The sequence below is a fragment of the Lampetra fluviatilis genome, chromosome 57 (assembly GCF_964198595.1).
Source record: "Lampetra fluviatilis chromosome 57, kcLamFluv1.1, whole genome shotgun sequence".
In the NCBI taxonomy this organism is placed as follows: Eukaryota; Metazoa; Chordata; class Hyperoartia; order Petromyzontiformes; family Petromyzontidae; genus Lampetra; species Lampetra fluviatilis.
The window spans coordinates 9,131,237-9,156,913 of record NC_136331.1 but is presented as its reverse complement, the minus strand read 5'-3'; the positions used below and the strand labels follow the sequence as shown (position 1 = coordinate 9,156,913).

At 48.0% G+C, this 25,677-nt stretch overlaps 1 protein-coding gene across 1 annotated transcript; it reads left to right on the top strand.

Annotated features, from left to right (window-relative positions):
* The first annotated feature begins 11,720 nt into the window (after nucleotides 1-11,720).
* On the top strand, nucleotides 11,721-25,282 carry LOC144950415 (cysteine-rich venom protein TEL1-like). Its single transcript, XM_078880527.1, has 7 exons — nucleotides 11,721-11,794; nucleotides 15,004-15,184; nucleotides 19,963-20,053; nucleotides 20,869-21,017; nucleotides 22,536-22,630; nucleotides 24,155-24,243; nucleotides 24,682-25,282. The coding sequence occupies exons 1-7, from the start codon at nucleotides 11,781-11,783 to the stop codon at nucleotides 24,819-24,821; spliced, it is 759 nt and encodes a 252-aa protein (XP_078736653.1). The 5' UTR covers nucleotides 11,721-11,780; the 3' UTR covers nucleotides 24,822-25,282.
* The last annotated feature ends 395 nt before the right edge of the window (nucleotides 25,283-25,677 follow it).

The window sequence follows — 25,677 nt, the reverse complement described above, 5'->3', positions numbered from 1 at the left end:
GACACATTTTTACAAGGAGTCATGTTTGCATACGCCGCAATACCTGCAGTCATAATACAAACAAACGACATAACTCTGATAATGTGCACTGTCCTTGTAAAAAGGTGTCAGTTTTGTTGCCAGATAGAAGGGTAAACAACCAATTATCATATTTTTACTGGCAAATGAGGTTCCCATACTGTAAATTATTACAATAATAATGTTTGTGTGCAGAAAACTTCTAGTTTTTTATTAGGCTGATAAATATTCAGTTTTTTTGCTCTCTTTTTTTGACACTGCGACCGTGTACTGCCAGTCTGTGTTGTGGCCTGCTGCCTGGCACTCTATTATCTACACTGCTAATTTGGCTTTTGCCCATTATGAGTGTATGCCAGTCTATAATCTGTTTTCTGCTTCTTTACCTCACTCAGTGTACTTCCAGCCTTTCATGTCGACTTTATCCTGCTTTTTCAGCTGCTGCCCGTATTGCCAGATTTTAATGTCGACTGCAGCAATGCTTATGTCATTGAGTCGGCGTACTGGCAGTCTATAAGCTAGACTGTAGCCTGGTTCACAACTTACCTGTGCGTACTGCTGCTCTTTAATTTACACTAATTTATGCTTATTTCTTCTATGCATTTCCATTGCTTCGATTGCTCACGTCAAGCTATTTACTGATACGTAGCACTGCCATGCTGATAGCTGTGCCATCATCGGGGATTTCTGGGCACGTCGATGTGTGTGTGGGAGTCGATATGTGTATGTTCGAGTCCATATGTGTGTGCGTGTAGGTCCATACGTGTGTTTAAGTCCATGTGTGTGTCTGTCTTTTTATAACGGACAACGCCCGATGTGTGTGTGTGTACGTCGAAGTGTTTGTGTGTGTGTGTCAGTCCAAGTGTGCGTGTCAGTCCATTTGTGTGCATATCAGTCGCTGTGTGTGTTAGTCCAGGTGTGTGTGTAGATGTCGGTGTGTGACAGTCCATATGTGTATGTGTGTATAGGGCAATGTGTGTGTACCTACGTGACTTTACCGAAAGAACTAAGAGTATGAATCCTTGCAGTCACGAAAGCTTCAAATCTAGAACGTAATTTTACATATATTTTGACCGCGTAGTTCCTGAAGCCTTCAATGGCTGTACCGCAGGAATTACCATATGCTACAGATACAATGGGAGGCTGATCGATGCCCAGGTGCGGTCAAGGGATGGCTCTCTATTGCTCAACCATGTTATGTATATGCCGATGCTCTGGTGATTGCTGCTCGCTCAGAGGAGGAGTTGGAGGCACTGCTGCTGAACCTGAGGCTTGGAATAAGTCACCCCCTGTAAGTGGCTGGCTGAGGTGCCATCTGTTGAGGAAGTACTGAACGCGATCCGGAGTCTGAGACCAGGAAAGGCACCGGGCAGAGATGACCTCCCAAGCGAAATGCTGAGGGAGGGTGGCGTTGTGCACAGACTGCCCTATATGACATCATAACAACAGTCTGGACCACTGGACGGGTTCCGCAGGATTTGAAGGATGCCCTGGTGGTCCCCCTTATTAAGAAGGGGGACCGCACAGACTGTAACAACTACAGGGGCATCTCACTCCTCAGTGTGCCAGGAAAGGTCCTGGCAAGGATTATTCAACATCGCCTTGCTAGGCACGCTGAGGAGAGGCTTGCGGAGTCCCAATGTGGTTTCAGGAAAGGGCGGTCCTGCACATATGCCATATTTTCTGTTCGTCTGCTACAGCAGAGGTGTAGGGAATCCCAACAAGACCTATGGTGTATGGAAGCTCACGTCTCCCGAAATACAAGCCTAGCTAGAAACTTCGATTTAATGCTTTCATGACTGCAGGGATTCATCTTATTGGTTCTTTCGGTAAAGTCTTTACCGAAAGAACCAAGAAGATAGGTAGAAACTGTTATAACACAAGCGCTTGGCACACAAACACAAACTGAATCAACAAGTGAAGCTAAATGGAATACTTTTTTTATCATTGCTCGATGCTTCTGAGACAAGAAAAGTGCAAGATTGCCGACTTCCTAAATGACGACGACAAAGAGATCCAATCTACTCCTCAAAGGAAAAACAAAAGCTTCACAGGGATCACCTTCGCAGCGGACAGCTGCCTTCAAACACAAACTAAGTGCTCTCGAAGCAGAAGTGCAAAGAAAAATACGGGGCCATGACAAACCAATGGTGGAGCACCAAAGCAGATGAAAGAGATCAACTTGCTACTAGAAGTAGCTGTTAAAGAAATATATGGTCCAAGAACAAATACTATCTGACATATCAAAAGGAACGGATAGAGGCCAATTATTGACATATGTGTGGTGACATCACAGAGAGACGGGAAGAGTATTTCTCCACTTCACTCAACTACGGCATCGTCACGGCGTCGTCACGACGTCATCACGGTGTCGTCACAGCACCGTCATGGCATCGTCACGGCATTGTCAAAACACCATCAAGGCGTCGTAACGGTGTTGTCATGGCGTCATCACGGCGTCGTCTGATTGGCCGTCTGAGAGAGCTGTGCGTTTGTCTGATCTGGTACGACGCCTGCCTCAACCTTGTGGGAGGGAGGCCGCCTCCTCCACCATGCTGGGATACGGTGGGACGATGGGGGAGTCTTCGACACCTACGCATTCCTGATGATGATGACTACGATGATGGTAATGGATTCACAACCTCCCTGCAGCCACACCGGAGTATTAACCAGGACGGCCTACCAGCTTAAAAATCGTGAACCACTGGAACGAGCGGCCAACAGTGGCTCGCGTCACCGCCACAAACGTAATTATCTATCAGTGGATTGATCAAGAGCTGTAACTTATTTATTGACTGCACTGACAGGTGAGCGCACATAGTGTTCTGTGCACTTTTATAATTGCACGCTGTTTTTTTACATAATGAGAGGTTTGGCTCGACCAGGTAGTTATACTTACGTAAGGCAACTCGCTTCAAATTTCACACTCATCAAAGGGCATCAAAAACAACTTAATTACAGGTTGAAATGAGATCAATTACATCTAATCACCGTCACATCTCAAGAAAAGCATAAATCCCGGGGAATCAGACCCGACACTCGGAGGACAAAGGGCGTGCTTAAAGAAGTCACAACTTTGCCTTTTGCTGTGGCGGGGGGGAGGAGGGAGACTACTTTCTAGGCCGACCACTAAACCTGGGCACAGCAACCTCCAAGAAAAATCAGGGAAGGAGCCGCGGTGCCGAGATGTTAACTCCCTTGCTAATAGTTTTTTTTAATACCCTTTTATCTGGCAACAAAACTGACACCTTTTTAAAGATAAAAGGGTAAAAAAAAAACAATTACCATATTTTGCTACTGGCAAATGAGGTACCAATGGTGTTAACTCCCTTGCCTGGTATTCAGGAGGTCGTGGGTTCCACCCCGAACCTGACGCCTGCTGTACATTTGGAGTTTCCATGTTCTCCTCGTGGTCGTATGGATTTTTCTCTGGGTCCTCCGGTTTTTTCCTCCACAATTAGAATTAACATCAGGCGTTTAGAGTATTTGGCTGCTACTATAAAATGCCACACGATGATAAGCCACTTCATTGGGCTATCATTTGTGATAGCCAGGTCGTTTCTGAAAAAAGAGCTACATTGTCTTTAAAACAAAGCTGTCACTGGTGTGGACCAATCACTTTCAAATACAATGCATCATATAATTATCAGAGCATGTTTTGTGTTTGCATGTTCACCACAAGTACTGTGTTTGGTTAATGCAGACAAGATTCCTTGCAAAAGGAACCTGTTTGGTGTTTTAACATCTTAACACCTCCTGTTTTATTTCCAGAAAGGGTAAAACCTACTGTTATATTTTATTACTGGCAAGAAAAATCCCATAATTGTAGTTTAGTTTTAGTTTGACACCACCGGCCCAGGTTCCAATCCCTCTTCTGGGATCGTGCTGCCGCTACCGCCGCCACTGCTGTTGCCACCATCCCTAGAATCACACCCAGATCCGGAACAACGCCGGTGAGCAGAGTGTGGAACAACCAGGGCCGATATTAACCACACAGGCCCTCGTATTGTGCAGTTCCAGTGTTCGAATACAATAGCCGAGCGACGGCAGCGCGGCCGTTGGCGATGCCCTCGTCACACAGTCAATGTTGACATTGCCTCGTGACTTCGCCAATACCTAAGGCTGGAAGCGCATTTTGCAGTTTGAAGATATTAGTGCAGTGAGTGATTTATGTCTTGGTGAATGCACCTCATGCCAAACAAATGTGTACATTTTACATAAGTAAACAAATAAATGTGTTTGATGACTTCATATATTTTTGTTTACAATGTCATACTTAGGCCCGTCCTTCTTATTCGACTTAGGCCTCTAATAACCTTAATCCAGCCCAGGGAATACCACAGATGCCCAGAATAATCACCTGATTCGAGACGCAAACATAGCACCTCCTGGCTTGGACATTCCTCCTCCTCGATGACAATGGTGGTGGAACCATCAACTGCATGTTCACAACGTGACCGGCAGGCCAATGCGCACACCTCCTTCGTAGATGGAAAATTAAAGACAAGCCACTCTAGTGGGATTGTGGCCATGCAAGTGTAATGTGAGGATATATCCTGGTCGCTGACGGATCACAACTCCTCACGATGATTGGCTCTGCCGGTCCTGGTCCATAGCCAATGGGGGGAAGCCTAAAGTCGTGGCCCTGACGTAACGGGAAGGTGACATCTGTAAGTAGAGGATTGGTTCTGCTGGCTTTAGCCACAGCCAATGGGGAGACGAGTCAGGGGCGTGGTCCCGGGAGCCTACAATGGAGTCTAGAAGATTCCATAGAGGCTAACCAGGATTGGTGGAAAGGTACCACGTGACCCGGGTATTAAATAGGGGTGGAGACGAACAACACGTCGTCAGAACTGGAACGAACGGAGGGAGAGGCCACGCGAGAGCGGGGGTCCAGGCAGCCACGTGGCTGCGCGCGCCTCTCTCTCTCTATCCCTCTCACGCTGTCTGTCAGCAGCATGAAGGAGTGTTGTAAAGAAAGACAAATAAAGACCAAAGTCGCTTCCACGACCTTTATTACACAAGCAAAACTACGGACCCCACAGTACACTTACTGTTGTTTGCGCTCCTTCAACGGAGGAGGAGGTGGAGGAGTATGAAGAGGAGTAGGGGGAGGAGGAGGAACAGCAAAACGACCACGAACTCTCTCCCTCTCTTTCCCGAAGCCCTATCGCCGTGGCCAGCAGCAGCCCTCAACATCCGTGGCATTTAGCTCCTGCACACACATTGCTGCTCCCATCGCGCACAAGGATAGAATGGCACGCGTACGAAAATTCTTCGCAGGGATCGTCAGGAACAGAACAATAAACAAATCGAGAGGCCAGGCAAGCAGGGCGTGACGGAGAAGAGGTAGCATAGAAGGCCGTGGAGGGAGAGAATCCGAGTGATAGATCCAGGGAGCGATGGGACGCTTGGCTTAAGATCTGGACATATGTGAATCTACTGGACATCTGTGAATCAACTACTGGGCATCTGTGAAACAACTACTGGACATCTGTGAAACTACTGGACATATGTGAATTTACTGGACATTTGTGAATCTACCGGGCATCCGTGAAACCAATGGACATGTGTGAAGCTACTGGACATCTGTGAAACAACTACTGGACATCTGTAAAACAACTACTGGACATCTGTGAAACTACTGGGCATCTGTGAAACTATTGGACATCTGTGGAACTGCTGGTCGTCTGTGAAAAAGAGCTTTGAAAGCTCATCGGATTCCTCCAGGATGAATAAATATTCTGATCCTGATGATGAGGAACGACGAGGTGGTGTGCACGTAACGAGGCATTTTGAATTTCAATCTCAACCTCCTCGTGGCAACATGAAGTTTGAGACTCATTGAAGCATCGCTATTTTACATTGTAGCTTTGGCAGATGCAAAGCAGATAATTGAATTGTTAAACATCGCATGACCTCATGTGTTTAGCGCTTACTTTAAATATTAAATACGACACCCTCCGGCTCAAAATAAACAATTTATTTTTGACTCCGCGAACACGCTTGAAGCAAGAAAGTTTAAACTTCAGGTGTAGCGTGAAGATTATATTCCATTGTGTTGAAGGTCATATTACATATATATTAATGTTCCTGTCAATCATCGCGTCACTATGTCAATCCGCGAATATTTAATTGTCAGGCAATTATAATCCTGACCACTAAAAAATGCTAAAATCCCGCGGTAAAAAAATCGTACACTTATGTGTTATTGCTGCGGTAGTGGCATCGTGGCGCTGGATTCGCGACCCCCCCCCCCCCCCCAGAGGCCTCCGGTCCGACTCCGTCTCTCTCGGCACGGTGGTGGAAAAACGCGGCAAGTTTATTAAACACAACCTCCTCGCCGCCGCCTCCTCCTCCTGTCCACCCAGCAGCGCGAATGGCTTCCCCGCGAGTCGGTCTACGATTGGCAATGGTCATGCGCTGTGGGGGGGAGGGGGTCAACGAATGTGCGAGAACGGTGGATCAACCAACGCCTGCCGATCGCGGTGGCATGGAACAACGGGAGGCAGACGTGCTGTCTTCAAGCGAGGAATGATCCTCGCAGGCAAGGTCTAGCAGCCTCCTTATGGCCACAGGTCAAGGTGCAGCCCTGCAAACTGCCGGCTCGTGCAACTGCTGGCGGAAGGGGCCTTCACGAGAAGGAGCTGTCCACGACGCCTGTAGAGCGTATTTGACCTACACTCCACAATAGCTTGACCCGACCACACACCCCCCGCTTCTGCCCCATGTCGTGTGTGCATATGGGCGGCACGGTGGCCAGGAGATGTTAACTACCTCGCGTGGTATGCAGGAGGTCGTGGGTTCGATCCCGACCCTGACGCCTGCTGCTGCTGTATATTTGGAGTGAGTTTGCGATGTATCTCTCTCTCTCCATGGTAGCGTGGATTTTTCTTCGGGTCCTCCGGTTTTCCCTCCACATTTAGAATCGACATCACGCGTTTAGAGTTACTTGGCTGCAATACATTTCCATGTGATGCTGATGATAAGCCACTTCGTTGAGCTATTATTCTTGACAGCCAGGTCGCTTATGGAAAAGAGCTCCATATCCCCAGTGGTGGCTCACACCTGGTAGCATAATTTTTTTTTATCTTTTTTATGTTGAACTTCTTTCGCACCGTACGTAACCAAAGCGTGTTAATCGCGACATTGCATGGGGTGAAACCCCCATGGCTCCTCGCTCAAAGTCCCGACTCGCTCGCGCGCTCAAAGTCTCTCGCTTGTGCCCACCCTCACCTCACCCTACTCCAAAAGGTTCGTTAGATTTGTTAAGTAAAAATTTGCAAAAATAAATATTCTTATTATTATTTCCCCCCTCTATTACGTCATATGCCCCTCGATCGCGGCGCCAAGCTCAACGTCTCTTTTCTCGTGTTTTGTTCTTTTTTCCCACGACAAACGCGAACCTCGCCCAAAAAATTCCCTGGCCTCTGTCACCGCATGGGCGTTGCCGCGGCCACCTCGCGTTCGGCGCAGTTTTGCGCAAGCGTCGGCAGTCAAGTCGCCAATTACACGGCGGTGCTCCGCATAATTGGGATTATTCGGTAGGCGGTGCCACTTGATAGAGCCATTGTTTCAATTACAAAGTTGATATTCGCGGATGAAAGAGTCAACAAGATGCCGAACGCTGCCTGAGGTGCGCTCGTAAAATGTGCGATGAGGAAATATTTTTTTACCCAGAATTCAGTGCGGTGCTTTACGAAATGAGACTTGTAAAGTGAAAAGGTGGAGAACAGGGTTTTTCAGAGGTTCTCCGCCCCCCCGCCCCCCCATAGCTAAAAATATACACTCAGTTGTAACTGCTGTTGGCCAAACAACCCAATGCTGGAAAACAAATGATCTGCAAACTATTCAATTGCGATTACACACAGAGCAACATCCCCCCCCCCCCCCTTCCTACTGAGAAAACTGGACAGGACCGTCCTTAAAAGTCTTGAGACTCACTAAGGCTTCCCTGGGTAATCAAGTGTAATAATAAGTTCCTGTGATTTTTCCATTCGGATCTCTCACACAGTAGCAGTGCAACCCTTTCCGTTGAGGAATGGCCCATGGAAGCAGATATCACAGAGCTACCTCTAAAATCCCTTCCTTAAGTGGCCTTTGGTCAGCTTAGTGGAGGATACATTCCCCCACCCACTCTGCACATTATGGTAATGTCCGCCGCTTGACAGACCGAAACATTAATTTCTCAAGAGCTGGAACTCATCCATACGAAGTGCGATACAGTGTCAATGTTGAGTACTGCGATAGTCACGTGGCTGGGTGGCTCTGAGGTCAGAGAGCTGAGCCGGGCACCATTGAGGTCCTCCGTTCCAAGCCAGACAGAAGCCTCGGATTAAACCGGGTTTTCAAGTACAGTGAGCTGATTGTCTCAGCCCCGGTCACCAATGACTTAAGAGAGTAATATGTAATACAACACAGAGAGTCGGTTAACACACAATTAACGCATAGCCTGGTTGATTACGTGTGTTAACCGACTCTCTGTGTTGTATTACATCACATTTCGATATTTTACTAGGTTATTTAATTTTCGTGTGCCTGTCTCCTAATTTTCTTTTTTTCTTTCTGGCTATTTGTTCTCTCTGCCTGTGTCCTCTCTTTGGAATTTTCACACTTAAAATTCTAACTTAGCAAATTTTGAAACACGTAATCAACCAGGCTATGCGTTAATTGTGTGTTAACCGACTCTCTGTGTTGTATTACATCACATTTCGATATTTTACTAGGTTATTTAATTTTCGTGTGCCTGTCTCCTAATTTTCAAGCTTACGTGCTACAGTAGTACGTTGGCGTACACTCATTGATATGCTAATTCTCTCCGCCCTCTCCCTCCCTCCATCCCCGCCCCCTCCTCTCTATATTTAAGGGACCGTCACAGAAACGACCCCTCTCTTTGTGCCGATTTGTGTCCTCTCTCTGTGTGCCGTTGTGATGTCTGTCTGCTTGTATGTCTGTCTATAGTTTTCTAGTTAGATTTTGGTGCTATTTCTTTTATGCCTGATGATGATTGCTTGTGTTGCGATCGAAACGTCGTAATATGTTATTTTAATTTATTATTTTATTTTTAGACGTGACTTAACCGAAAAGAACCAAAGTACAATTCAGTGTCAATGTCGAGTACTGCGATAGTCGCGTGGCTGGGTGGCTGTGTGGTCAGAGAGCTGAGCCCGGCACTGCTGAGATCCTCGGATTAAACCGGGTCCTCAAGTACGGTGAGTCGGTGGCCTCAGCCCCGGTCACCAATGACTTAAAAGAGAACCATAAACATCATTGTCAGCCACGATCAATCCACTGCTGCATGATGGCCTCTCCCCAAGCCACGTGATCTCACGATCTTGGGAACCGAACTATCTATCCAGCACGTGCGCACGAGCTGATCTCATCGTTCCATCCTCATGGTGATTGAATGTCCTTTCTTGGTCTACTGCTTCATCATCGTGGTCTGCCGCTGATGGAGTGTGTACTCGAACAATCTTCAACTGGCAGTGGTTTGCGAGCCTCGGTGTGAGCTGGGCCACTCTATCCAATGAACTTAAATCCTACAACTCTCCGTCTGGTTCCCAGGGGGATTAAGAAATCCATTCCTCCATAACTACGATCACCTCTATAATTTGAAGATCAAAACTAAAAACTTTGCCAATATTCAAAAGTAAGAAGTTTTCCCCTTTCCTTCTCACCTCATCCTATCGGTGGAGCGGACAACATGAATAATCGTTTAAACCGTGATACAACCATCACATTTTGGAACGTAACGACCTCCTATGGTCACATTATACTAATAACAACGTTTCCCACCTAAAAATCTAAGATGGCCACCTGTTTTTTTAGAGATGGCCACCACTTCAACCTCCCTCTTCCGTACACTCAGACATGTCTCTTAAAGTCCGTGGGACACATACAAGTAGCAGAACTATGATAAGAATAACAACTTAAATAGCGCTTTTCATAACATGTCAAGGTGTTTGACCAAAAATAACGATGGGGGTGGTGAGGTTAGACAAGAAGTGGCCAAGTAAAAAAAGTAAACGCGGAAGGACTTGAAGAACCCACCAAACCGGACTCCCTGACAGCCCTCGGCAGAGAATTCCGCAGGGCGGGTGCCACAGAAGCGAAAACCCAGAGATTTCCACAGTGCGGGTGCCACAGACGGGAAGGCCCAGAGAGTTCCACAACAAAGGCCCAGATGCCTGCCCATGGACTTGGGCTTCATTTCGGGGATGCCGAGGATGAGGAGACCCAAGTCCACACACAAACTCAGGGTTCTTGTTGGAACTTAGGGGCGCAAGCAACTCCCAAATGTGGGCCCCTGTATTGACATCACTCAACATGGGCAGTGGTGGTCCGTGAACCAGCACTGTGGGGGTGCAGCAGCGAGGGTTGGTGGATCGCTACACAGATGTCATGAACCCCCTTCCGTGTCTGCCCCTCCCCCCCCACGACTTTTCCATCTGTATGGGATAGCGTGTTGCCCTCTCGCATCTGTGAGTTGTTTTTCCCTCCCAGTGGAAAGCACTCCTCAATCAGCTGAAAAACATCTTACTATGTAAAGGACCCCAGACCTTTGTGCAATTGTCGGTAGTGCCGGCTGAGTGCCCCGGCTGCTGCCTTCCCACTCGTCCGCGGCTCCTCCTCATTGCATCCGAGTGGTCCTCTCTCTTCGGTCAACGATGTGAGTGAGTGTGTTACGAGCGCAACAATGAAACATTGTTAGCCCGAGCCCACGTCGTTCGCTTGGCAGATTTCCAGCGTTGGGAATGGGAAGGCATCCATCAGCGCCTTTGCCGACCGACAGATGGTTCTCTGCAGGCGGGGCAAGTGGGAACATGCGAGGTATTAAAATTTAACTTTTATGGGATTTCACTCAAAATTAGTTTCGTGATTTCTCCTTCTGCAGGCCATTATCTGAAAAGTCAAGCTCTCTGGCGACCTCTATCACTGTGCAGATCAAAGAGCTGGCCTTCAACTACCCGTGAGCAATAATTAATGCCCTTTGTTTACCCGGGAAACCAATTAAAAATATAGATTTTTTTTTACCAGGTAAAGGCCACTGAGCTATGTAGCTCTTTTTCAGAAGCGACTTGGTCACAAATGATTACTCAACGAAGTGACTTGTCATCATGTGCAAATGTATAGCAGCCAAATACTCGAAACAAACATTGATTCGAAATGTGGAGGGAAAAAACAGGAGCACCCGGAGAAAAATCCACGCGACCACGGGGATAGAGAGAGTCGCAAACACCAAATATACAGCAGCAGGCGGCATGGGTCGAGATCCAACCCACGATTTCCTACATACCAGACGAGGTAGTTAACATCTCGTGCTAACAAATATGCTAATGCGGATACCGTAGTTTTGTAAATACCCCGCCCCCCATACCCCCCGGGTGAAGGATCTCCGCTCGATGTAAATGAGCTGATCATGTTCATCACACAGTCTCCCTGGAGCCTCGAGGGTCGCCTCCCCCACACCGGGGGTGGGGACGGTGGGGGCGAGCGGGCTTCGCCCGTCACATTCCTTGAGCTTTTTTTTGCAAAGTTGCGGTGGGTTTTTGTTGTTGTTGGGTTTTGGGGGTTGGCTACGGGCCCCCAGAAATCAATCACGGATCACCGACCGCACGCCGCACGCGGCCTCTATAAAACGCGCGCACCGCGGCCGCGAACCCCACACGATCCGTCGCAGAGGTGACCCACCAAGACTGCTCCTGCTGCTGCTGCCTCCCATCGAGAACCTGCACCAACCCCCTCCCTCCTCCTCCTCCTCGACAATGGACGCAGTCAGGTAGGGGGAGGGGTCGCATCCACGGCGTGTGCACGTTGGACTTTTTTCGCGCCGTACGTTAGGCAACCGTTGCTAAACGGAGGACGGGTGAGTGTGTGGGTGAGTGACTATGTGCGTCTATGTATGTCTGTTGAACTTCTTTCGCACCGTACGTAGCCAACCATTGCTAATCGGCAGGGCATTTGCAACCCGGGTGGACGAGGCTAGGGAAGTTGTGGTCGCTCTTTCACTCGGATCCCTTCCCTACTCATCCGTACAATGTTGCGTAAAATTTCATCTCGACGTGTGCGATGTTATTCCGCCTGCCTCGCACGACTTGACCTAACCCGGGTAAACCCTGGCCGAAGGGGCAATGCTGTTGTTTCCAGCGCCTCTGTCTTCGTGTTACTCATCTCGTGGCGAGAAAAAAAGAAGGCAAAACGTACGGCGTGGGTGTTCTGTGGGATACAAGGTTGCCAGTTCCCACTTTGCAAATCTAAAAGTAAAAGTTGGTTCGGGACTTGTAGCCGGAGTGGGCGACCTCAGAGTGGAGTCGTGGGGACGCGGCGGTGCAGTGGTTTGTGCTACACATCCGGTGACCCGAGGTCGATTGTCGCTCGCGATCGAGAACGGTGGCGATCATCTTGAACCAGTCCTGGGCCTCCACTGCCTCCGACTCAGCCCTTGAATGAGCAACTAGCGCAGTGCGTAAAACATTCGCCACTGGGGAGACAAAGGCGATGGGGCGGTGCGGTTCACGCAGAAAGGGCATCTATTTGGTGTTTGAACATCTTTAACGCAACTCCCGTTTCGCTGCCAGAAAGGGTGAACAAACAAAAAAACTACTCGTGTTTCTTTCGTCGTCGCGAGATCGAAAAGTTACAAATATCGCATTGCTGCCAGCGATGGCCCCCCGGTGAGCGGTCAAGCAACGTCGCGAGATCTCAACTCCGACGTTCGAGCGCCACGCCCGCGGCTTCGGGTGATTGACCGTGGGAACTCAATAATCGGAATCTTGATGTAGACCGCAGCAGCAGGAGGAGGAATCCGACGAGCTATGAAGCTCTTTTTCTGTCCAGTCAGGGGCACGGGGTCAGCGAGTTAGTCTTAGCCATCGTCAGGGTGTTTCTTGTTTACTACCAATTATATTATTATTCTGATGGTTTACTACTAATTATTATTCTGATTGTTTACTACTAATTATTATTCGGATTGTTTACTACTAATTATTATTATTCCGATTGTTTACTACTAATTATTATTCGGATTGTTTACTACTAATTATTATTATTCTGATTGTTCACTACTAATTATTATTCGGATTGTTTACTACTAATTATCATTCGGATTGTTTACTACTAATTATCATTCGGATTGTTTACTACTACTACTAATTATTATTATTCCGCTTGTTTACCCAGCAAAACCATCACCGAGTCTCAAGACTCTTTTCCAGTAGGGGGAGGAGGGGGCGATGCTGGTGCTGCTGTGTGATCCAAACTGAGTAGTTTGCAGGTTATTTTTTTGTTTGCATTGAGATGCTTGGCCAATACCCGTTGCATCGTTTGTTTTAGCGATCAGAGGACAGCCGGAGAACCCGGAGGAAACCCATGGAGAGAGGAGAGAGAGAACGCACGCAGTTTGACACGTAGGCTTTCATTATGAGAACGTACAAACTCCATGCTGGATGGCACTCAAGTCAGAATAAAGAATCGGAATCGTTATTTAGACAGCAGGAGGAATCCAATGATCTATAGAGCACAAAACTGCTGCTGTGCATCCGCTCAGTTTCTAATTTAGTCGTGGTTTACAACAACAGCAGCAGCAACTTGGAATTTGTAACGCGCACGGTTGACCGACAAACGTTGGCGGTCTAACGGCTTGACCAGCCTCTCCCGTAGTCACGGCGCTCTGGGGCCTCCCTTCGATTCGCCACACCTGCAAAGGTGCTGACCGGACACGACCTTGCGCCCAAAACAGAGCCATCGATCCATCTTAACAGTTTCCCGAGGCGCTATCGGTTCGATCGCGCGCAGCATCGGGCAAACGCGAATTCTACATTTGCCGCGGTATCGCAACCAGATGCGACCGTAAACACCGACGAACCAAATCGCGCCCCGTTCACATCGGATTTCGAAGTGACGCGGAGTCGAGAGCCATGCTCAGTGCTTGGATGGGGGTGAGCGCCTTATTCTTTGCAGGATGTTTGTTAGTCGTGAGATGCTGCGAGATGCAGGGGGAAGAAGGAGACAGGGGCCCCCCTTTTAATCGCATTTCACCGCGCTGGTGGAGTGCGGGCTGAGCCGTAACAACCTCACGATCTAAAGTTAATATATACAGCGTGTGATTCGTGGCGAGCTCATATATAAAAAAAAATAGACAGATAAAGACAAATATCCCCCGTATAGTCTTAACATACTGGTGGGTCAAGCGCTGTTAGCGAGCGCCTTTGAAGGCCGAAACGGCACACGAGGGGGTGGGTGACCAGCACCACGGCCGGTCGCCTTTGTCTCCGTAGTGGCAATGTTTTTACGCACCATACCAGGTATTCAGTTTAGGCTGAATTGACCTAGGGGAGGCCCAAGACCGGTTTAGATAATCATCACTGTTGTTGGCCTTGAGCGGGAATCGATCCCGGGTCGCCACGTTCGGAGCGCAGCAGCGTGCTAACCGCTAAACTACCTCTCCTCACACACATATACACACGTACACACACAAACACACAACAACAACAGCAATTCGCCACTAAGTGGCGGTGACGTCAACACGACGCTTGTGCCAGGCGATGTGCACGTTGAGGCCACGTGAAGTGTCGAACGCCCGCTGGCCGGTTAATGCGCAAAAAAATAACAAAACACTGCATGCGCATCCGATGAAGTGTCCGCGTGTGGAGATGTTGGACTTCCTTCACGCCGCATGTAGCCGACCACGCTGATCGGGAGGCGCCTTTGCTGGGTTTACGGCATCTGCAGGTTGGCGAGAGGTTGCGGCGGTGGTTTGGCGCGAAGCCTTCACCCAGCGGAGGCTGGATCGTGGCTGGTAACGATGCTGTTGCTGATTGAAGATGATCGACGATGATGATGATCGACGATGATGATGATCGACGATGATTGACGATGATGATCGACGATGATTGACGATGATGATGATGATGATGAAACATTCACGTGGCTTCGCTGGCGTTCGTGGCCATAAAAAAAAATAAGTGACAAAAAAACGTCTCACGGCAGGAGCTGCTGTGGAGCGCTGGCGGTTCTGGCCCTCGTAATCGCGGTCCACCTGGTGCCGGCCTCTGGGGCCAATTGGGAGGAGTACGACGGGTCGCTCGCATCCAACCAGGACGTCATCCTGAGAACGCACAACGAGGTGCGGCGCAACGTCATGCCCAGCGCCGCCAACATGCTCAGAATGGTGAGCCCCAGCAGTTGCCGCGTACCGGGTGTGAGGTCACAGGTGTGGGGCGGGTGTGAGTCACAGGTGTCAGTAATGGGTATGAGTCATGCGTATGGGCCAGATGTGAGTCTTAGGGTGTTAGTCACAGGTATGAGTCACTGGTGTTAGTCACAGGTGTGAGTCACGGGTGTGGGCCGGGTGTGAGCCATGGGTGTGAGTCAGGGATGTGAGTCGGGTGTGAGCCACGGGTGTGAGTTCACGGCAAGCCGTGGTGGGCCTTCTCCGAAAGGGAGTCGGACCCATTGCGCGCCGGCATCGCGGTCCATTGCTTCGTTGCACTCGCAAATTACATTATTATAACACGTAGGCTTTCGCAACTAATATCATCCATAATAGAGGTTTTGGGTTAGATCGTGTAAATAGACAGGCATATTTGTGGAGAAGTCTACGCCTCTGTATAAGGAATGAAACAGTAAGACTTCTTCACAAATCTGGCTGTCGCCTGATGAAGCTAGTTGTAATTACTGATGAAATGTCGTATTCAGTTTGTAAATGTTGTGGCTTGGCTCTCAAACACACCGGTGTGCTGTACTAGTGACGAATTGGCATGTTCTGCTTACATGACAACCCTTGCTAGTTGGCTGTGTCAAGTGGTGGCGGGTTTTAACGACACATTTATATATTTACGCGATCTAACCCAAAAACCTATTTTATGGATACAATTATTATCATTGTACATATGTAGTGAATCATATCAGAGACACTATTAGGAGACAACAAAATTTATTCTACACTTTGCACGACACTGTTGCACACGGGACTAATACGCCTGTCCCTCACTCTTGTTACCCACGGGACTATAATAGACCTATCTCTTTCCTATATGGGATAACTACAATTGGATCAGAGCAGCCACGTGCTGTTTGACCCACGATGTCGAAGACGGAGACGAAGACGTAGACATAGCACCTCGGTTCCACTTCACCCACGGACAGCCTCGATATGCGATCGAGGCTCCCCTTTTATCCCTCTCGGCGCGACCTGGCTCCACCCTCGGCCACGCCCCCCTTCTCAAACGTTCCCGACAACATCGCACATGCTACCTGCCCGGCTCTGCCCTTAACCACGCCCCCCTTAGGAACTATCCAGAAGCTTCTCGACTACACTACCCATGTCCCCTCAGTCACCTGTTCCCCCTACCCCTCACTCCAGTCCATCACGTGCTTCACCCGGAGCCGGGGGTGACTCGTCCTCAGATCTTCGTCAGCAGCCCTCACCACTTTCCTCATGACCAATTATGCGGCAATAACTCGCTGCGCTGGCGGAGTGGCTGATATTCCCTATTCCATCGGTAGGGCTCCTTTGCCTCTTTCTGCTAGCATCCGGTACCATGCCTCCACTATGGTACTGCACGGTGTGCTAACCTCTGTCCCCATATTTCCTTAGTGATCCATTTTACATTACTACACATATAACTTTTGTATTAACCAAGCTATTACATGGGCCCATTATGTCACGTTGTATGTGGCGCGTTCGAACCGTCGACGTGAGATGATCAGGCTGTAGAAAGCGGGCCAGCTGTTCCAAACAAGCCGGAATCACCACCGGCAGAGAGTCGGGTAAACTCTCAAAATATTTTAAGTGGGGAAGGCACAGAGCAACATCGCTGCTGCCAGAGCGGCGAGTGTCCACGTACAGGAGGACCGTGCAGTGGTTTCACCCAGGGCCCTATTATCCAATAGGCCACAATAGGCTCTAAACCTTTAGGGTCTACAAAAAAAATGTTACCATTTGTATGTACGATAAATGTTACCGTTTGTATGTACGATAAAAAAAAATTAACCAAGATATTGTCTTAAGTAAAAGCATTTATACTCGTGGGTTCTTTCGGTAAAGTCACGTAGGTATAAAAATAAAATAAAATAAATCACGACGTTTCGGGCGCAACACAAGCGTCCGTCATCAGGTGGGAAAGCATGGCCTACTGCTGATGCAGACTGTTTAAAAGGTTTGAAATGGGTGTAGCCCAAGGGTTATAAAGAAGTGGCTGGGTCTTGTGATGTTAATGTGAGAAATTAGCTATGTTGATGTGAGAAATTAGCTATGTTAATGTAAGAGATTCGCATTTTAACACGTAAGCTTTCTCGACCAATATTATTCATAATATAGGTTTTTGGGTCAGATCGCGTTATTTATAAATGTGTCGTAACCCTCCACCACCCGACAAGGCCAAATAGTAAAAAATGTGTCACGTTTTTCAAAGGACAAAATAATTCACGTCTTTAGCCCACCGGTGTGCTGAAGAGAGAATCAACAGCATTTTAAATTTGAGTAAGACTTTTCGCTGATAATTAGAATTAGCTTCATCGGGCAAGAATGGTGAAGCTCTCCTGTTGCTTCCGGTCTTAAATAGAGCAGCATCAGGGTGACGTAATAATTTAATTCAATTCAATCTGGTGCAGTGATTCGAGGCAAAGAGGGGGAGGGTATTGTAATTATATAGATTGGTAATAATTCAATTGTTATTCATTGGTGTTTGTTTCCCTTATAAGGAATTGTAATTGTATTTATTTAATAATACGCTTCCAGGCCGCACTAAGCCTGTAGCTGTCAGAGCGATTGAAGTTATTTCTGTTTCTCTCAATTTCAATGGATTCTCTAATTAGTCTTGGCCAGTAATAATTAGTTTTACACAACACTTCAACGTTATCAAAACCAATTGAGTGCCCTTGTTTATAAGCATGCTCTGCCACTGCCGACAGTTGTATTTGAGATAATTTAATGTTTCTTTGGTGTTCTTTTAATCTTACGCTGATGTTACGTCCCGTCTGTCCAATATAGTGTCTGCCTCATAAACAATTAATCCGGTATACACCTTCTGTTGATAATTTAGGCAATTTGTTTTTAGTGCCAGACACCAGTTTTTGAATTTTGTGCACTGTACAAAATCTTACTTTAATGTTTTGCTTTTGCAAAACCCGGGCTAATTTGTCAGTTACTCCTGAGATGTATGGTATTTTGATTGTTTGAACAATCTTATCGCTTTCAGCAGTGTTGCTTTGCGTTCGTGATTTGGCCTTCAGTGTCCTGTTGATTTGAGCATTATTGTAGCCATTCTGTCTTAGTCCTTCTTTAACATGTTTCATCTCTCTCACTAGACTCTCACCATCTAACACTCTTTTTGCCCGATGTATGAGTGTTTTGATAAGAGACGATTTCTGAGCTGGGTGATGATGTGAATCTGCATTCAGATAGGCATCAGTGTGCGTTTGCTTTCGGTAAACGCCGTGTTATTTTGCTATTAAGACCATGTCCCAGCAAAATATCTAGGAACGGGAGTCTGTTATTTACCTCCATTTCCATGGTGATAGCCGGGTTTTGTGCATTGAGATGATTTAGAAAATCATTAAGTGCATCTTTACCATGTGGCCAGACAACTAAAGTGTCATCAACATATCTAAACCAAAAGGATGGTTTTAATGTACTCGAGGCAAGTGCTCTTGTTTCAAAGTTCTCCATGTACAGATTGGCTATAGCAGGAGATAAAGGAGAGCCCATTGCGGCTCCTTCCCTTTGTTTAAAGAAATCGCCTCTCCATAAGAAGTAAGTGTTATTTAAACAATGATCAGCTAATTTCGGAATATCTTTTGGTAAACCTGTATTCTTTACCAGTGTAACAAGTAAGGCAGATCTGAAACACGGTAGGACCAATACATCGGCCGTTGCCGATCATTGTTTTAACGCTGTGGGCTCACGAAATAGATTTTTCCAAGACGGAGGTACTCTGCAAACCTACCGGCTACCTTCAGAGATTTGTTCATGAAGCCATCCAGACATATAAACACAGACATAACTTCAACCGAGATGGCTACAAACTGAGCAGTCATTGGAAGGACGTTATTAACCAGGTAAAGTCTTAACTAACTGTGATGTTTCCATCCTACCTGCCTATGTCAGCTGTTATTTCATGCTATTCTCTCACATTTTCATAGCTACTTCCGTGCCCAGTTACATGCTAATTTCTCACTGTAACATCATGCTGATCTCTCACATTATCATAGCTACTTCCGTACCCAGTTACATGCTAATTTCTCACTTTAAAATCATGCTAATCTCTCACATTAACATAGCCACTTCCGTACCCAGTTACATGCTAATATCTCGCATTAACATCACTAGACCAAGCCACTCCTTTATAACCCTTGGGCTACACCCATTTCAAACCTTTAAAACAGTCTGCATCAGCAGTAGGCCATGCTTTCCCACCTGCTGACGGACGCTTGTGCTGCGCCCGAAACGTCGTGATTTATTTTATACCTACGTGACTTTACCGAAAAAAACAAAGAGTATGGATTTCTGCAGTCACAAAAGATTCAAATCAAGATTAAATGCATGTATATAGCAAGGATAGTGCACGGTGTATATACAAAGAGGCAGTCATCAATATATTTTTTCAAAGTTAGAAATTAGCGTCGGAGATGAAATGTTCGATTTTTTTTATTGCAAAATTAGCAAATAACATCTTTAAATGGTGTTTTTCACACAATCAAGCGAATGGCAGCGGCGGCAGCAGTAACACGAGGCAGCGTTGACAATGATGGCGAACAAGTGGAGTCTCTTTAACTTTCTGAAGCTATTGACGTACATTTGTTACCATGTTAATGTATTATCCGTTCTTTGTCCATTAAAAAACGAGAGTCCCATGTAAGTGTTAAAACAATTTTTGAAGAAATCTGTATTAAGCAGCGATAGTGATGAAGACGGTGACGATCTATCTGTGCCCCCCCCCCACTCAGGAATGGAGTACAGCTGCGCAGGCTTCAGCCCTGGAATGGGTCCAAACCTGCAACTTTTTCCACAGGACCACCGAGCAGCTGGATTTCGACGGTAAGAGTGCAGCCGCACCACCGGGGGGGAAGGGGGCGCGCCCCCCGCCCCCCGAGTATGTGGCCTCCAATAACTTGACGACGATCCCAAGAAGATGCCCTTTGAGTTCGGTTCGACGCAAAAAGAGCGCACAAGCGACGCCATCGCTTCTACGCCGCTATTTGAGGATAGGAAACAGGTGGACTTGAAGCTAGTTGTAATTACTGGTGAAACGTCGTACTCAGATTGTAAATGATGGTGGCTTGGGTCTCCAACACACAACCGATGTGCTGTACTCGTAACGAATTGACATGTTCTGTTTACGTGACAAACCTTACTAATTGGCTGCGTTGGGTCGTGGCAGGTATAACGACACATTTATATATTTACAACGTCTCCGCCTTTGTGTGTACATTGGAGAGACACCATAAGGCATGTGTTTTATTCCAACCCTTTCCCACTTACAAATGAAAGACACGTAAGAGTGAAACAAACCGAAAAAGGAAAGCGAGTGGGATTGTGTGCAGGAAGTGTTAGACTAACAGCGACGCACACTAACAGCGACGCAGACTAACAGCGACGAAGACTAACAGCGACGCAGACTAACAGCGGCTGGAGCCAAGGGAGCAGAGCGTGTCCGAGAGGAACGTTCACCGCGGGAAAAAATTGAGCGACGAAATTGTCTCGCTCGCCGAGGTTGCGACGCGGGATCGTTGCGCATCGCAGTCATCGTGGGGACGAGGGCGAAACAGCTTGGAGTCCTCCAGCCACGGATATACACCACGGATGATGATGATGGTGGCGATGATGATGATGATGATGTTGTGTTTACACAGATATACCGTCCGGTGAGAACATACTATTTTCCAATACACTTTATCCGTGGGACGAGGCAATCAAGGTATGGGTCGACGAGGTCAACAATCCAGGATTCGACTACGGGAAGGGGCTGCGGAACCCTGGAATAGTGGGACATTACACGCAGGTAAACCCGCGGCAGGCGGACCTGACAAAAATAATTAAAATACGTTGTTTTTTTTTGGTGTTGTTTATTTCGTTGGTGCTGGCAGGCTGGTGATAGCGAAGTGGCAATGCTTGCGCCTTACAGCAATATATGCATGGGTTGGATTCCTGACTCGGGTGCCTCTCTACGTGGAGTCTGTATGCTCTCTCCCGCCCGGTTCTGCGTGGGTTTCCTCCCTACAGAGCTCAAATAAAGATCCCCCGTTTAGCCTTAACAGACTGTTTGTGGCAAGTGCTGTTAGCGAGCACCTATAAAGGCCGGCATGGCACGCGAGGGGGCGGGTAGCCAGCACCACAGCCGACCGCCTTTGTCTCATCAGTGGCGATGTTTACATACCGCACCAGGTACTCATTTGAGGCTGAGTCAACCTAGGAGAGGCCCAGAACCGATTCAGGTAATCGTCACTGGTGTTGGCCATGAGCGGGAATCGAACTCGGGTTGCCGTGTTTGTAGCGCAGCGCTAGAACGACAACACGCACAACGGAAACTGCTATTTGCCAAATATTGCCAAGCTGAAAACTATTGTTTTTTACCTGCAAACTACTCAATTGGGATCACACGCAGAGCAACATCGGCCTTCCTCTGTGAACATATGGCAGGACCCTCCGGAAAAGTCTTCAGAATCAGAAATCTACATTTAGACTGGAGGGAGGAATCCGACGAGCTATGAAGCTCTTTTTCACAGATGTCCTGTCAGGGGCACGGGGTCAGCGAGTTAGTATCGAGGCTTATTGAGGCTCTACTGGGTAATCAAGTACAATAATTATTATTATACTGCATTACGTTGCTGTAATTTTTTCATTTGGATCTTTCACACAGCAGCAGTTACACCCCTTTGTGTTGATGAATGGCCAATGGAAGTGGATATCACAGAGCTACCTCTGGCATCACTTCCTTAAGTGACCTTTTTTCTACTGAGTGGAGAACACATTCCCGCACCCACTCTGCATGTGACGGTAATGTCCGCCGCTTGATAGTCAGACCGATACGTTAATTTCTCAAGAGCTGGAATTTATCCACACGAAGTACAATTTACTGTCAACGTTGAGTACCTGTGATGTTCGTGGCTGGGTGGCTCAGAGGTCAGACCACCGAGCCGGCACTGCTAAGATGCTGGGTTCAATTTCTGGATGCCAGTTCATAGTTCAGCTGGATTGTCAAGTGCAGTGGGTTGATGGTTCCAGCCTGGTCACCATCACAACAAATTTGGTTCGACACTTAACTTCTCCGAAGTCCAGCTCTGAGAACTGTGAATATCGGTTTGAACATTACACGACGGGCATCGCTCCCCAGCAGTGTGTCGGAAACCACCAGCGCGGAGCAGAGGTCACTCGACGAAGGGATCTCAGAGGTAGCTTTGCGATGTCCACTTCCCAGTGGGCCGTTCTCTCGCACAAAGTGTTTTGCCCCCGGTTTTACGACGGCTTCCTCGGAGCTGAATGAATAACGTCGCGTAATCTTGTCCGTCGTGCGTTACAGGTCATTTGGTACAGCACCTACCAAGTGGGATGTGCCATCAACTACTGCCCGGAGAAAGCGTACAAGTACATGTACCTCTGCGAGTACCGCCCTACGTAAGCTGCGCCCTCTATATTCAACGCACTGCGACTGCGTGGATGTTCGCGGTCGTGCTGCTGCTGCCGCCGCTGCTGCCGCTACTGCCATGCGCGCGTTTTTCCCACGTGCGTTCGGCTGTTGTGCCACGCACGCGTTCCTTTCGGCACGACGCGCCGACGTCGTCGCGCCACGCACTGGGAGAGCGCCTTCAAGAGTGCGCGTCGTTTTGGGTTCACTCGCAAGTTTGTTCACCTCTCTGCGGTCCAGGACAACACATCTCTTGACGAGCCTTCGAAAGCTCGGTGCAGCGACAGTGATCGCGCGTTCGTCGCCAGTATGCGACGTTCAGTAGTTTCAGAATCAGAATCTGTCTTTACACTGCAGGAGGAATCCGATGAGCAATGAAGCTCTTTTTCATAGATGTCCAGAACGTTATAACAACAAACAGTACAAAACACGATCGTAGTGCAAAGTACAACAAAGGTAAACAAACCACCCAAACACAAACGAATACAACACTAAACCTTCTCCATCCCACCAAGGTATTAACTTATTTTTCAGAAGTGACCTGGAAACCAAAAATTATAGCTGAACAAAGTGGCCCATTATTTGGACATTTATAGCTCCAAAATAATCTAAATAATCCCAATGCATATTTCTCAATGTGGAGAGAAAAACCGGACGACCCGGAGAAAAAAATCCACGCGACCACGGGGAGAGAGAGAGACTCACAAACACCAAATATACAGCAGCAGGTGTCAAGATTTCGGCTATTACTGCAGGTGTGTTCACCCTCATAAAGGCTACGTACAGCAACGTCTGCTCCACGTAAACCATTCCGTAGATCCCTCCGACGTAATTCGATACAAATAGGGCCACTGCGTGCCGGCGTCGTGGTCTGAAAATTACTCAATTGGGAATCACACAGCAGCCATCACCCCCCCCCATTTCTCGCGACACGAATTACCACTGCAAGAGGCAAGGTGGCCGACTCACCTCGCGTCGCACGGGGACAGCTGCCACTGGGGGCGCACCCTTACAAACGCGTCGACATGACAAGCCACGCGGGTCGTTTTTCCGGGATGCCGATTACCCTCCAGCGTAAATCAGGGCAGCGTCTACTAAACACAACTCAGTATTATTGCTGCTGCTGCTGCTGCTACAATACAAATAATAATAACAGAGTAAGGCGTGTGTGTGTGTGCCACACAGCGGGGAGCGGTAGTGTAGCGGTTAGCGTGCTCCGCTACGAGCCCGGCGACACGAGTTCGATTCCCGCTCACGGCCAAAACCAGTGACGATTATCTGAACCGGTCCTGGGCCTACCCTAGGTCGACTCGGCCTCAAATAACTACCTGGGTGCGGTGTGTAAACATGGCCATTGGGGAGACAAAGGCGGTCGGGCTTGGTGCTGGCCACCCATCCTCTCGTGTGCCGTGCCGGCCTTCATAGGCGCTACTTGCTAACAGCACTTGCCCCCACAGTCCGTTAAGGCTACACGGGGGACCTTTGTCTTTTTTTTTTATCTTTGTGCCACACAGTGGCAACTGGAACAACCGGCTCACAAAGCCGTACGACGAGGGCCCGTCCTGCCAGGACTGCCCCAACGACTGCGACGACAAACTGTGCAGTGAGTGCCTTCCCCACGTCACCGGCAAACACGCAAACACGGTAGAGCGAGAGGTACAGGCGCAGCCCTGCAACTACACGCTCACCACTGCGGGCGAATGTGTCGCCCCGCCTGCTAGAGATAGCTCAAGCGAAGAGCCCCCCCCCCCCTCCGGACGGTATACTTGGCCTTTTCTTTCACGCATGGCAAACAACACGTTCTTGGAAGCTGTGGGAGTACCCACACTTGACCCCCGGCCAGACGCGACCTGCCGATCGCAGACTCACCGTGGAGTTATATGCTGCTGCTGCTGTTGTGTGGTAATGCCTTTCAATTGATGGCCTTGCTTAGCACGACCTGGCGTGGTAGCCGTGCGGTGATTCTGTATATCACCGTGTTCTTCCTGCACGTGGTGCGTCAACGAAAATTATCTTCTCTCATTCCCCCCCCCATTTCCAGCGAACCCGTGTCCGTACTTGGACAATTACATCAACTGCTGGCTGATGAAGATGATACTGGGCTGTGGGACGACCTTCTTTGGCCAGTATACGATGACGCACTGCCCCGCGACCTGCCAATGTACCAACAGGATCCACTGAATCGCCAATGAAAAATGGCGTGCGCAATGTAATAGTTCACATCGGATATTTAGGACTCTATATATATACTCTATGTACGTTGCACATTAAATTTCAGAGACTGCTGGGGGATGAACCCACGGCTGAATTTGTGCAATTGAGCACAATTCCACATTTTTATCCCAGTTTTGCGATCGGTGTCACGTATTCATGAGTCGAAGAATAATTCGTAAACGTCACAGGGCAGTGCCACCCCCCCCCCTCCGTGTGAGAGGATGGCCCGCAGAAGCAGATATGGCAGAGCTTCCTCTGAGATCCCTTCTCATTGTCTAAAAATAACGGCCCACAAAAGTAGTCAAGGGACACTTGTCTAAAGACAGTGGCCTACAGAAGCGGATGTCATAGAGCTACTTCTTCAAGTGACCTCTGCGCTATACACACAGTGGAGGAGAGCACTTTCCCACCCGCTCTGCCACATGAGAATAAAGTTTGTCACATGGTCAAATTAAACATTTTTAGACCGAAACAGGGGGAGAATTTCTCCACAATCCTGGCTGTCGCCGACTGAGGCTGGTTGTAATTTACCGGGGAAACATCACAGTACTCGAATTGTAAATGTTATTGTGGGTTTACTCTCCAACACACCGGTGTGCTGAACTAGTATACTACACTATTCACTACACTATATACTACATTACTATACACTATACTATGATTGGAATTGTTGTAGTGGGTTTACTCTCCAACACACCGGTGTGCTGAATTTGGATACTACACTATACACTACATTACTATACACTACACTTTCCTGAAGACGACCGCTTGTGTTGCGACCGAAACGTCGTAGTTTATTTTTTGTTATTTTCTTGACCCTATT